Source organism: Coffea arabica, chromosome 4e (assembly GCF_036785885.1).
Source record: "Coffea arabica cultivar ET-39 chromosome 4e, Coffea Arabica ET-39 HiFi, whole genome shotgun sequence".
Lineage (NCBI taxonomy): Eukaryota > Viridiplantae > Streptophyta > Magnoliopsida > Gentianales > Rubiaceae > Coffea > Coffea arabica.
Genome location: NC_092317.1, coordinates 3,034,048 through 3,048,199, shown reverse-complemented (window position 1 = coordinate 3,048,199; position 14,152 = coordinate 3,034,048). Strand labels below are relative to the sequence as shown.

Below are 14,152 nucleotides of genomic sequence, written 5' to 3'. Positions count from 1 at the left end.
AGATTTCCAACTTTCTAGTCACAGGACCATCTTACAAGAAGAAAAGAGAAACTATCTTTGCTTCAATCTAGTCAACACTTTGTTAAAAAGGATGTAGGTTCAAGATCTGCTTAAAAGTCGTTCAGGTAGATTACAACATACTGTAATGAGAGCATACTTAAAACTTAGCTAGCAGTGAAACGAAACGAAACAAGTCCCCAAAACTTTATTTCACAAGAAAAAAAAAAAGAAACCAAAAGCATGATTAATTCCTAGGATTTAAACTTTCCACTCTGCAACGCCCTTATATGTCTACCTACTATTTCCCGCATCTGCAAGTGTAAGCTCTTCCTTTGTTATTGATTCGCCCCATTTCCCTTGGCAACGGTGATCAAGAAATAAGATGGCTGGCGAGCAGTTATTATCGTGAACCCTCTAATCCCAGTCTTGCGTTTAACCAGTGGCAAACCTCGTCCATTTCCTTTGGCACAGTGTAGTGGCCAAGCCTGCAGAATGAGGTAAACATTCAGCATATGGTTCAAGCTAGACAATTGTACGTTTAGCTTTCTGATGAAAGATCAGATACCCGTCATAGCTTTTGAATGTAAGGCATCGAAATCCGGCTGAGCTCAGGATTTGGGAGGACTTTTCTCCATGTTTATAAGGGACAACTTCATCACCTGCAAGCAATAGATAACAAAAAGACAAGCATTTTATAGTTCGCATGCTTTTATAATCCAACCATTTGACCTTACGAGTTTTGAAGTGCTTGTGTGCATATATTCAGAGGCTCATTTTGTAAGTTCTCGAGGGAAGCCTAAACGAGTCAAATATGACCAAATGCCCTGCCAATAGCAGAAATTTATAACACTCAATTGTTACGGGAATCCTCCTTACATTAGCCACATGCTGCTTCTTTAGTGACATAAGAAAGTCTTTCTTCTACTTTTGGATTGATCTAAGTAAAAATTACCCAAGTTCCCCCATGTAATATGACTACAAATTGGATAGGAGCTCTGAATAGAAAGTTATAGAATTTCAATGCAGGGTGCTCTATCAAGTACATACACATTCCATGACATAGCATGATGGGCAAGGATGCAGCACGTCTTGCAGCCTCATGTGATCCTTCAATCTTGTTCCTCATGTTCCTGCACAATATCAGGTGTTAACTAATGAGTAAGGGGTTCTGTAGAAGAGCGCTGTAGCGTAGGAACACCGTTCAATCTTTATAGCACAAAGTTGCACGAAAGGAAAACTAAACGACAAACATCTAAGCACAAAGCATTCTCACAAGCTAAAAATTTGTTTCTCCAAACTGGTTCTTGTCGCAAAAATCAGCTTCTATTGACAATGATAATTTGAAATTTATTGAGCATCAATTAAAGTAACTGCCATCTTACAACAAATAGTATTTACGTGTTTTCCCTACTATCGTTTTGCATAAATTGAGGTTCAAGTAATCTTCTTCTTGATGTAAAATTTGACACATTTTTCCAGTTCTGTTTATTATGCACTACAAATGGTAGATAAAAGGACTTGTTGGTGACAAAATTTTACATGAGAAGCTAATAAATTGCTGTCATACCTAGAACCAGGAAGCCATCCACTTAGACCAACAATAGCTCTCAAGTAGACAGGGTAAGGGTTTCCATTTCCATATTTTCCATGGGCAAAGCAAGTTGCTGAATAGAGAGCAGTGGCAGCGCCCATGCTGAAGCCTCCAATTCCAAGTTTAACTGTTCCACCAATTGTACATCGAAAGTCAGAATATCTGTATCAATTTCTTTAAAGACTGCCTGAGAAACTTATTTTGACATCATATGATAATATAGCTTAGATAAGAAATGAAAGAAATGGAGCCTAGTTTAGTCAAAGTTTTTATCTAGATGCAGGAGCTGTAAAGTGTAATAAGATCTGTATGCTTTTTTTCTTATTATTATTTTTTTCATATGAAATATATCAAATTTAAAGTTGTACAATTCACTGAAGGTAATGCATACTGAGTGATGTAGGCATATGCAGGACTTACCATCAGCAGGCTCTGTAGATAGAAGATTTGCAATATGTGCTGCTGAAGCATCCAAGCCTTCCAAATCATCAGGACCATCTTCTGAAAGCTCTCCAACATCAAACCCTGGTAAAAGACCAAAGTTCATGTAAATAGTAGTTTAGTAAGATCATTGTATTGAAGTTTTCTGATATAGCCTTACAAGCAGTACAAGGAAATCCGCCAAGTATAGCCACAGGACGAGTGGGAGCAGTTGGACATATCCACTTAATCTGCAAAATGTGCTTACCCTTTCAGTACCAAAAGCAGTTACAAAAGATCAAATATTAGTTTCAAAGCTGGAAATACTTTAGATGGGGCAGGCACAAACTCTTACATTTGGCAGTGGAAGGCTTTCCAGGAGCTGCGACCAACTGCAGAAAAAGAGAGACATTTAGAGGATTTTTACTCCTTCCTTGCACTTTATAAATTTTATTGATCCAAAGGTGAAGGTGGTTAGATATTTCTGTGATGCTTGAACTTTTAATTAATCATGTGTAACACTCATGAAATGGTGTATCAATGGATACAATGCATCTAATACAGTCCCAGAACGAACCATCCATTCAGGATATAAGGAGCAACTGGAATTCAACTCTTCAGATGCCAAATAGTTAATATAAAGACCATGAAATGCTCATGGAGAAGCCACCGGAAAGCACTCCTGTTCAGAATATGCAGACAAATAATGCGGACTATCTGTTAAACTTCAGAATTCTGCACATCTTTCGGCATAATGTGTTTGAATATCCTGAACAATGGTTCCTCTATTTGCTAATTGACAAGATAACAAGTAAGTGAACAAGTGGTCCCAAATATGTATGGATATCCTGAACAATAATTCCTCTTTTGGCACGTCGTGCTTTCAAAATCTTCAAGGAAAGCTCGGGATAAAACAAGACAAAAAAATTTAAACCAAAAGAGGTAAAGTGGTTCCATTATTCTATGGCAGCGCCACTTTCCCCTATCAACTCAATCAGATAAGTAGGACAAACGTTAAAGCTCAAGCCGCAGTTGCTTTCCGCAATTAGTGAAAGAATCTCCAGAAAAAGTTAGCCGGCTCAGAAAGAAAAGTAATTAAACTTCAGATGAACAGACATATAATCTGTCAACAAATTAACATTCTTTAAGTTGCTTTCCTTCTTTTCTTTTCTCTAAGGAAGTTCCAGCATTTTCCTAGTAATAAAGGAGAAAAGGAAATGGAAGCTGTTATTGCACACTAAGTCAAAAATTCACACTAGTCCAGAAAACAATAGTCTATCCTTGGCTTCAGAGTACGAAATTCCAGCTTGAAAATGAAATGCGTTTACTGCAGAACCAAATTAGATAGTACTTGTAGATCCTAAGGAGCATCATATAGGGTTTAAAACAGAGCAAATAGTTGATCAATGAAGTGCACCACCCCGATGATAATGCGTTGATGCTTGCAATTTCTATAGAACAAAACTGAGACAATTATTGATCACAAGAAATTTTAAAATCTGTAGAATGATGTCTCCTCGAATGTTCCCAACAGTAGCTCCCGGACCATTTGATTTCAAGCAAGACAGGAGAAGGATGCAGACAACCATGTACTAAGAGAGTGAGTTCCTGATGTCTAAATCAACGTTACCTGGAGCCATTATCACCCAGGCCATGCAGCCAAACAATTGTAGCCTGGTGCTTGCCTTTAGGCCTAACCACATATGTCCTCCCAAAGTCAAATGTTCTCCTTGCTCCTCTACTTCCTGGAAATTTTATCCAGGTTAGGGGTGGAATGGAACGAGCATTACAGTGAAATGCAGGCAAGCGCCATTGATGAATAGTGCAAAACAAGAAAATACTTGCGGGAGAAAGAAATGTTGGTACTAACCAGAACCCATTGAAGAATTTGTGTAACTCATGTCTGGCTGCCAGAAATGGAATTAATGCACCCTCCAGTATTCAAGGCCACTTACTACTGTAAGAATTAGTGATAAACTCAGGACGGTCGGTGGTGCTATGAGGAGAAACACAAAATGATATCGAGGTATTTATACCCAAAACTCTAAGAGCAGGTTGAAGACGGAATAAAACATGTGAATATGCAACACAGTATGTGAGAAACAGCTACGCATTGTGCCTAAAACCGCCTAGAAACTCAAAAAGATAGAAAGAGCATCATCTATGAAAAGGAGAGGTAAAGACAAGGACAAAAGCAGGCAATCTTTTCATCAGCAGAGGGGAAAAGGGAATCAAAGCAGGAAGGGGAAATACAGAGCACATTCATCCAACCATTCCATTCCCATGAGAGAGCGAAACCCCCAGCTTGGAAATGGAGGGCTCTAGATTTACTACAGCACAAAGAAGAGAATCTATGCTTGTGGGCAGTGGCTATTCTCCATAAATAAAGTAAACCCACATCTACAACTCAAGAATATTGCTGAAAACAAGAAAGAGAATAATCCAATTTGGTAAAAAGAAAATATCTTTTCTCGCAATCATTTGTTTATGCATTTCTTCTTTTTTCTTTATTTCTGATGATTGATGGATACCCATTATCTTCAAAGTGAAGTTCAACTGTCCAATCTAACATCATTGTGGTATAGCACAAATCTGGACAATAATAATGGGAAGAAGAATAATCAACCATTTCGAAAAAGACTCTCATCACTAGCTAGTAGCTAGCTACCTCATACCATTAATTTCTAGCCATGCATATATATTATACACACGCTGATAATACTTACTGAAAAGATTGATGATTAATCAAAATTCCTGGACACTACACACACACACATATATATATATATGTAGATATAGAAAGAGAGTGTGAAAGATTCGCATTCGGGATGAGCAGTATTACTAATTAGTACGTAATTAAGTACCTGGAGTTCTTGGGTGGTGGAAGGGACAACATCGGAAAAAGCATATGAACTTTTTATCATCCCATCTGCACTTTTCTTTTCTTTCTTGTTTTTGTATCTCTTAGCTTTGCTTTGCTGCTTGCCACTTGCACTTTGGTAATGTTCAAGTTTCCTCAAAGTCTTTGCATTCATTCATTGTTTCGTTGGTTTTGTAATTTTTTTTGTAGGTTTATTACTACAATTCATGATGAATTCAAAGACTATCACAGCCTGAGTACATCCCACCGAACTCTCTCTCTCTCTCTCTCTTTCTCGGCTCTGTGCCTTCTTTTAAATTTTCACCTCTGTCATTTTGGTGCTTTTGACCTCATCAGTTTGATTTTTTTTTTTCCTTCTGAACTTGTTGATAAAGGATGTCATAAATGCGACTAATGGATTGGAAAAAAACATCATTAATGAACTGACATCTCTATGCAATAAGAAGAGATTACAAAGAAAGAAAATATGAAATAGCATCTGAGCTGTCCATGCTTTCTACAAATTGGGCATCCCACTATTTTAATGATATATAAATGCAAAAATAATTGGTGAAAAACTACTCTTAATTTTCTTTTTTGCATGGGGGTGATGAAGGAGATACAGCTCTCAACTGTACAAATGATGATGGAGCATTACTTTCTTTAGGCTAAATGTGTACTGTAGGAAATGTGTGTGTGTTTTTAATGATGATTATATATAATCATTTTAAGGAAATGAACACTTACATTTTACAACTCCAATGAGTGTTTGATGACAACGTGTAATTAAAGTCCCAACTATTTCATACTAACTATGTTTCAATAAAATGGAAAGGAAAAAAAAGGGTGATATAGCCCTGATTAGACATATTGGTATCTCGCCATCTTACTGGTTAAAGAATTGATATGTGCTCAGCTTTGGCTTCTCTTATCGTTATTTTCACTTTTTTCCATCTTAAGAAATTGAATATTTTCCAATTTCTGATTGTAGTATATAGGCCTAGCTCCGTTTGTTTTCTTGTCGGCTATTTTTCAACTTTGTAATGGCACACCAATGCCTGCTCAGGGGGTGGTCCGTGGAGAATGGATCTCGTGGCACACGTTGGCCCACATTTTTCAGTGACTTGGGCCCATGGGACGTCATTGCACAACTCTTAGAAGGTAAAAGGCCTAAAGTCTCCAATTTCTTTTTTTTTTTTTTTTTAAATTTCCCATCGGGAGAAGGGCGGCAAATCCCTTTTCCCCTTTTATTTATTATTATTATTTTTTATTTTTATGGTAAGAATAATATTTTTATAATCTAACCTATCTTATTCTACAAGAAGAAAAAGTCTAAAGAAACTATATAAAAGACTAACAAAGGTGTACAAACTCGACTAGTTCAACGGGGTGCTCTTACGCCTCTTCTAAATTTTTTTAGAGCAGATGGGGTTAAATTTTTTCACTACAGATAGAATTCGAACCTTTCGACCTCCAATTCAAAAAGGGATTTAATGCCCTTTTTAGTGGCCACGGGCAGTGGTTCCCTTCTATTTATTATTTGATCCCTTCCTTCTTGAGAAATGTTTTGAATAACCTACTAATAAATTACAGAAATGCACAATCCTCGATGCTTAGCACTAAGCAATTATTTTTTGGTTGCAAAGTCTGTATGTAGATCTCTAAGGATGATAGATAGAATCACAACCCCATCACTAACTTGCAAAGTTTTCTTTTGACATCATCATTAACTAGTTGACCTGAATTCAGAAATTATTGGTAACGTGTAGCATCATGATTGGACCAATCTGCAAAAGAGCATCTGATGATGTTCGTGTATTCCATTTTCCCTCCTTTTTGGGGAGATATTTTTCACTCGTATCTTTAGCAATTAGCATGTCAACTCCACTTTCCTCCCAACCCCCCCCCCAAAAAAAAAAAAAAAAAAAAAGAACACCCCCATGTAGAAGTAGAGCAAAAAGAAGAATCCACGGCTGTTCATTCTCAAAGTTTAGTGTTTATTTTAGCTCTCGACAACATTTGTGCTGCTGGCACTAACTTTATTTTGTCCAGATAGTACCTGTCAATGATTCAAATTGGGAAATTTTGCACAAGAGATATATACGCGATCCCTAAATAATGAAGGATTGCTTTCAACTTGTAAATGATAGCTGCCTTTTTCCTGATTCTATTTTAATCTTCACCGCCACTATGAGTTAATTATTAGCTTTATGAGTAGAGATATCTGCAATATTTATTGGAGCTTACGTACCACACGAATGTTGTCACGTTGATGACTTCAAATTTACTCATCCAATTGACCTTCACATTTCAAACACTCGCTGTAATTTACGCATTGCAATTTGAAATGAGACGGTAAATTTTGAAATTGAGTGTATACACTTACTCATTAAGAAAGAAATTTTACAACTGGAGCTCACCCCCTTGGCTAATGAGATTTACCATTAGTTAGCAACCAAAAAGTTTTCTGAAGGTTAAAAAAAAACAAAAAGGCTAACAATCGAAACAACTATCTTTTTATTTTACATGCATCACATCACAAAAAAGTACTGCAATATCATTCTAAAGATGTTCTCCCAAAATAAACCCTAAATTCCTCTAGACTTTCTTCAAATAATCTTCTATCCAAATAAGCCCTAAATTGGTTATATCTGCACCTTTATTCTCTCATCTATGCAGTCGAGTATTACTCTAGAAGTTCCTTGTCTTAGGCCCTATTTGATAATGCAATCAGCACTTAAATTTATTGAGTTCAAACCTTAATATGTTTAAACATGTTTGATGACCAAAAACAAAAAGTTTTAATCAATTGAATGGTTCTGAATTGTTTAAGCAAAACTTATTCAAAACAATAAATGATAAACTGTTTACGTATCACTTAATACAAAACATGCTCAAATATTAGGATTTTAATATTTAACAATTCTGTAACTTAACAGGTTCAAATTTCAGATTTCAAACTTTAATTTTATCAGACGCGTCATTAGTATCAGAATTTTAAGTGAAAAGAAAAGACTAACTAGAATCCGAAAAAATAACCTTACCTAAATCCAGGCTGCATTTGGGCCTCTACCATGACTTGAGAACTAACCCGTAGCCGAGTACATGTATGAAAGAATGAATCAAAAAGAGCCGAACGAAAAAAAAAAATCCAAATTAACCTGTATATGATAATCCAAATTGTTTTTGAATTTGGAAAATGAATATATTACAAAACGGATCTATTTCTAAGGATTGCTATCATTTTCAAGTGTTCTCATGCGACGATGTTGATCATGCAGTAAATTGATGGAGGAGAAACGTGGAATAAAAGATCTACTCATTCACATGTAGCTTTTCTGGGACAACGTATTTTTGTTCGAATATATAAATGGACGGACAGGCTTCATTCTCTATCACATCCTAATGAAATTTCTAGCCCTAGCTCCGTTCTTTGGAGATTCCTTAGCCTCTGAACCCGCGGGTCCTGGAGCTGGTAGGATGCTTTGTGTTGGCCTATAAAAGGCGCCGTGCTCGGCTGCAACCGTGTCTAGTCTAAGGCCTATCGTCCAAATAACATCAGAAATTTCCTTTCAACAGTAAATAATAAATACACAGAATATAAGGTAATTTCACAGGTTTATCCGAAAAGCAATTGCTACCACAGGTAATTCCTTTCAACAGTAATTACACAGATTCAGAAATTTCCTACTACGCCGTAATAGACCCACTGCAACGGAGCGTGCATGATTCTGCTGCCAACGGATGGACGAACGATTGGTATGGCTAGTCATTAATTCCTAGAGATCAGTAGTAAAATTAACTTTATGTGTGAAAAACGTCCAATATATATTTAAATATAAATTAAAAAAAAAAGGAAGAAGAAGGAGAAGGTTGTAGGAAAGGACGAAGTTACCTACTCCGAGGGTGACTGATTGAGTCCACCATCCGGTCATCAGGCACAGTTTTGCCTTTGGGGAGCTCAAAACTGCTGTAATTATTTCCCAATGGGGTCTTGAAACTGGGTCGCTTCTTGTAGACCAAAATGCAGAAGAACCACCGAAAGCATTGGAGTCACTGTCCAAAGACTCTAAACACCAAAGCAAAGGGAATTAGGAATTATACGCATTGATTAAGACGGGAGAACCATAAAGTGAGGTGATTCATCTAGAAGGAAATGCGGTGGCGATGTCTTGCTATTTCTTCTTCTTCTGTGGCATTTGGCACGGAACGGATTTGTCGAACCAATTCCACCTCGATTCTCATTTCTCCAAAATCACCCGCCTAAGTTGCCTTTTCAAAAGCTTTCCGTGCTAATACACAAAAGGCAATTCGCAAATACAAAAAAACCTTCTCACGTAACCCAAAAGGCAATTTGCAAACGCAAAACCTTTCCACGTAATCCTGAGTGGTCGGCTGCGTCGTCTTTGCTCCAATCTCTCCCCAGCCGCACCTAGGGCTGTCAACGGGCCGGATCCGGGCCAGAATTCATTATTCCGGACTCGGACCAAATTACTATATCGACCCGGATCCGACCCGTTTATCCGACGGGTCTTTTATTCTATGTTCCGGATCCGGGTCGGGTCTACCCGAACAAATTTAGCAAAATTTATAATTTCTAATAAAAATGAGGAAAAAATATATTTGTAAACTAATTTCTAACTAATGCAAAGAAAAAACCAAATAAGAAAAGAAATCAAATTGACTTTACTCAAATACATCACCCTAATCAAATTATATTGATAAATATATATTTTTAAAATTATTAATTCATTTATATCGGGATCCGGATCTAATACGGGTCGGAATACTATATTCCGTATCCGACCCGTTTTTTGTTTGACAAAACGGATCCGGATCCGGATACGGGAAACGAAATTAAATCTCTACCCATACCCGCAATAATTTCACAGATCCGGTTCGGATCCGGATCTAGACCCGACCTATTGACAGGCCTAGCCGCACCCCACCTTTGTTTTCCTAGTAGCTCCGACACTGTTGAATTTCTACCAGAGTCTGAGTCAGAAAGCTTATAAGATGACTAAATAAGACGGTAGCCATTTGGATTGCGTATTTCAGGAGTTTTTGTGGGAAAAGATTGAGGTATAACGCTATATTGCAGAGACTAGTGCGTGATATTAAAAGATCATAATCATAGAGAAACATGTATCAAAAAACTTATCCAGAAAACATACAATCCAAACGGGTTATTAAAAGCATTAGGCCGCCATGCATCAAAACATGAACAATTCCCAAGGTCATACATAAGCATTAAGCCGCAATGCATCAGGATTTGTCCAACTCCCTAGGCTTGCAAAAGTAGGTCTGCGATTGGCCCATTTTCTTTCCACATTTAACCTTTCCTTTGTCCTTTCTGATTTTGGGGAAAGGTTTAATTCGGAGGTGGATTTGATTGCATCCTTTCCTCTTTTATTTTTTTTCCCATTTAATGACACCTCAATTTCAATGGATCGTCTCATAAAGTACCAATGTCAATTACAAATGAACCAATTGTAGCCATTGATTATTTGACTTGCACTAAAAAAAAGTCAAAGAGTCCGTAATTCCCATGGATGACCAGCCCATGCTTAAAATACCAAAAAAGTGTATAAAGAAAAATTTGTCAGACTCAATTGTTGCCAAAGCAACCTTCAGAAGAACATACTTTTCAGAAGTGAACAAAACACAAAGCTTTCACATCCTGCTGAATTTGCTAGATCCTCTCATCATCTCTTTTGCCGGCTCATTGCAGAATCCGACTAGTGATGCTCATCATCAGAATGCCCTTCAGGATCTCCTCCGTGACCAACTACTTCTAACTGTGTACAAGAAAAATATTTTTAACAAATTAACCACAATAACTAAGCCATGGAGTCATGTCCTTGTGGAGCCAATAAAATCCCATTTGTAATCCCATCCATTACATTTACATGTCGGTCTTCACATGATGAAGCTAATCATAGCAACTAAGGCCTGGACATACCATCAACAAAATTTTATATTGGTCATATAAATGTATCAGACAAAAGGATGGGCAAATTACTCAATCGTTCCTTTAGAGTTGACCTTGGAAAATTTGAGAAACAAGAAGCTACTTAATTTCCTTAACCATAAAAATCAAAACTGATCCCATCAAGTTGACTAATTCTAACCACAACAAATAATTTCTTTTACTCTGTCTTTATCAATGCAAATAAGTGGACAAAAGAAGCACTCAAATTTGCATGTCAGCATACATCTTCACACGTATCTGCTTCAAAATATAATCAATATTAAAATTCTCAATTCCAGATTTATCATGCTACTCACCACAAAATATTGTGAGCACACTGGGCACTCATGCGGCTTATCCTTCTCAAGCCAGAACCATACAACGTCGTGCTCATCTTCTGTTAAAGGAGAAGACAATAAAATTATGCAGAAGTGAACATTACAACTTAGAGAAACTGCATTAAAATTCACTTAAATTCTTCCTTTTCCGTGACTTTCCATTTTGAGAATCGACTATTACTGGTTCATCATAAACTGAAAAAGGAGGTAAGTTACAAGGACTTACCGCCTTCACCTCCTGGGCATCCAACAATTCTTTTGTTATAGACAGATTGAATGACTGCAGGTGCTTCCTGCAAGCGAGCAAGGCACAAAAATTGCATCAATATTGACAGTTCCAAGCATCAAAACAAATAGAACACAATCAAGTGCTACACAAATGAATTCATCAAAGACAGATTCTAAATTGAACAGCCAATGAACACTATTAAAGATTATACTTCAGAATTGGATAATGGATTTTCAACTAAAACCCAAAACTAAGTATCAAATACGCTTCAACTAAATTGAGGATAACTGAATGTGAAAGACAAGTGAAAGCTGCTTCAACTAAACTGAGGATAACTGAATGTGAAAGACAAGTGAAAGCTCCTAAGTCCCTCAGCCTACCCTTCCATTTCCTTAGGCTTAATAAATTTCAATGTAAAATTAAGTAAAACTTTCTTTCCCTCTTCATCAAGCTTGAAATGCATATAATTATGATAGCCCCTTTCTTTCTTCCCCTCTTTCTGGCTTAACTGCTCAGAACAACTGTCTCCTTGCATAGTCCCCCTAACCCCAACCTTCCTTGCATATCCCATCAATTGGGACAGCTTTTGTGAGGGCCTCTCATTCATTCATTACATATGACATGAAAAGGAAAGAACAAGTTATTAAAACACAGATTTCTCTAATCATAATCAGTGTTAACTGGGTAGATTAGGTCCACTCACTCACATTAACCCAATAACAGTACCTAATCTTCATCAAAGATTATAAGCAAATATGTAGAACGTAACTCCGGCAAACTACATAAACCAAATTAACAAGTCATTATCCTAACTATTTGGTATAAGCTAGATGGTCACATTTACCCATGCAACTTCATTTCCATCACATGATTGCAATGCTACTCTTGGAATTAAGGAAATTTCTATTACCCAAGCAGCAACTTCAATTCCACTAGATTTGCAGTTTGAAAGCTGTGGAACTCTTAAAGACAATTGCAATAAAGTTCCAAGGGTCTCAGAATAGATCAAGGACAATGAGCTTCTAATCATGGGAGACATGGCATCAGACCACAATGTAATGTATAAGGATGCAATGTAGGATTGCAGACCAAAATTTACTACATTCATACCTTTTGTTAAAGTTTAAATGAACACCCCTTCAGCCGAAAACCCACCACATTTGACATTGATGAACAGACAGCAATAGCTAAGTAAAAGAACTCCAATACATAGTTCTGAATATAAATCAAGATCTGCATCAATATCACTACTATTCACAGTTTTGCCATGTTTGAACAGTTACCAAGCACATATTCAATTATTTAAAATCACTTCAAGGTCATCTCACATCTACAGCAAGTAAATTTCTTTAAAGATGATTCACTGGTTCTTAAATATAATGGAATCAAGTCAAGCCATTTTTAATCAATGCTGTGCTAACACAAACAACAAAAATACGAATGAACATCGGAAACAGTGCTAAGCAGGTATGGAACCACTGGTTCAAGGAATTTAAACGAGTCTTACTTCTAACAATAATTAAAAATGTATTTGACAGATGAATAAGTTATAATTTATTTTATATTCACCTAGACCAATAAGGCATCCTACATATACCATGCCACAATAATTCTTTTGTTAATTCAGAGCCACCAGTAAGTGTTGTACAGACTAGCTAATTCGAAGCCAATCCCAGCATTTCAATCCTTGAATAACAACAATAGCAATATAAGCAACTACAGCTTAACCAAAAACAATGAGATAAGCTGAAAAAATTACTTGAAAGCAAAAACATGAGACTGACCTTTGTACCAAAAGGACCAACGGGATAGTTGATTGCCAGAATATCCTTTCCCTAATCACAAAAAATAGAACAACTATCAACCATAGATGACACCTATCAATAAATTACACTCAACAGCAGAATTTCAGAACCTCAAATATGTCCCTTTAAAATAATAAAGCCAACAATAACTGACTTTCTACAAAAAAAAAATAATAATAAATAAAAGGAATTGTAAAAAAGAGTCTCACTTCAAGCTCAGCCTCAAGCTCTTCGCGCTCATGACCAGTCGCAATCGGCATTACATCCTCAACTGTCTTTTTCGTTGCCACATTTGCTACACCAAACAAAATTCAACACAAGTTTCACTCTTTTCTCCATTCAATCACAAACAAAGGCTTTATGAACGCGCACAAATGTAGAAGGAAAATGCCTGGTAGTAATCAGAGGGTGAATAGAAGATCCGACTGAAAAATTAGGGCTTGGATGGAAGCATACCAGTTTCAGTGGAGAACTGGCAAGAGAAGAGGGTGACGGATGGCCGAAATGACTCCGGAGATGAAGAGACGGCACCGGCGGCGGTGAATCGATGGGGCTTAGGAACCGATCGAGGAATAGACAAAGTTTTGAGCTGCAAAGAGACTAGTCTTCTCCACATGATTCTTCAGTGGTTGAGCTAGGGTTTTGTCGGTCCGATCTCAGGTCGCCCCAGTGGATAGGTAAAACGAGGTTTTTGGCTTCTTTTTTATCACTGTTTGTTCGTAGAAAGTCTCTTTTGTTTCGGCGAATTTGGAGAAATGAAAACGCTTGGGCTTAGAGAGAGCCCAGGTCAAGAGTGCGGAGAGAGCGGTACTCGCTCTCGCTGGCCGAAGGGATGGGTAGCCTGCCAGAGGCTGCGGCACTGCTCCCTCTCTGGGGTTTGACTCGCTCGTGCCACAAGTTTTTGCGCGTGTGCAGGCTCTCTCTGCTGAAATTCCTAA

General features: G+C 37.3%; 2 protein-coding genes and 1 long non-coding RNA gene across 3 annotated transcripts; all 3 read right to left on the bottom strand.

Moving 5' to 3' along the window:
• Positions 1 to 78: 78 nt before the first annotated feature.
• Positions 79 to 5,103, bottom strand: LOC113741479 (uncharacterized). Its single transcript, XM_027269012.2, has 10 exons — positions 4,876 to 5,103; positions 3,882 to 3,968; positions 3,642 to 3,756; positions 2,367 to 2,403; positions 2,193 to 2,262; positions 2,012 to 2,116; positions 1,568 to 1,718; positions 1,048 to 1,130; positions 566 to 659; positions 79 to 485 (listed from the first exon to the last, which is right to left on the bottom strand). Exons 2-10 carry the CDS (start codon positions 3,910 to 3,912, stop codon positions 401 to 403), a joined length of 771 nt encoding a protein of 256 aa, XP_027124813.1. The 5' UTR covers positions 3,913 to 3,968; positions 4,876 to 5,103; the 3' UTR covers positions 79 to 400.
• A 3,070-nt stretch (positions 5,104 to 8,173) lies between these two features.
• On the bottom strand, positions 8,174 to 9,325 carry LOC113741453 (uncharacterized). The gene is made up of 2 exons (XR_003460628.2): positions 8,767 to 9,325; positions 8,174 to 8,650 (listed from the first exon to the last, which is right to left on the bottom strand). It is a non-coding gene; the product is annotated as an uncharacterized lncRNA (long non-coding RNA).
• Positions 9,326 to 10,311: 986 nt separating this feature from the next.
• Positions 10,312 to 14,135, bottom strand: LOC113743024 (cytochrome c oxidase subunit 5b-1, mitochondrial-like). The gene is made up of 6 exons (XM_027271081.2): positions 13,671 to 14,135; positions 13,424 to 13,509; positions 13,194 to 13,244; positions 11,407 to 11,473; positions 11,160 to 11,239; positions 10,312 to 10,669 (listed from the first exon to the last, which is right to left on the bottom strand). The coding sequence occupies exons 1-6, from the start codon at positions 13,828 to 13,830 to the stop codon at positions 10,610 to 10,612; spliced, it is 504 nt and encodes a 167-aa protein (XP_027126882.1). The 5' UTR covers positions 13,831 to 14,135; the 3' UTR covers positions 10,312 to 10,609.
• Between the last annotated feature and the right edge of the window lie 17 nt (positions 14,136 to 14,152).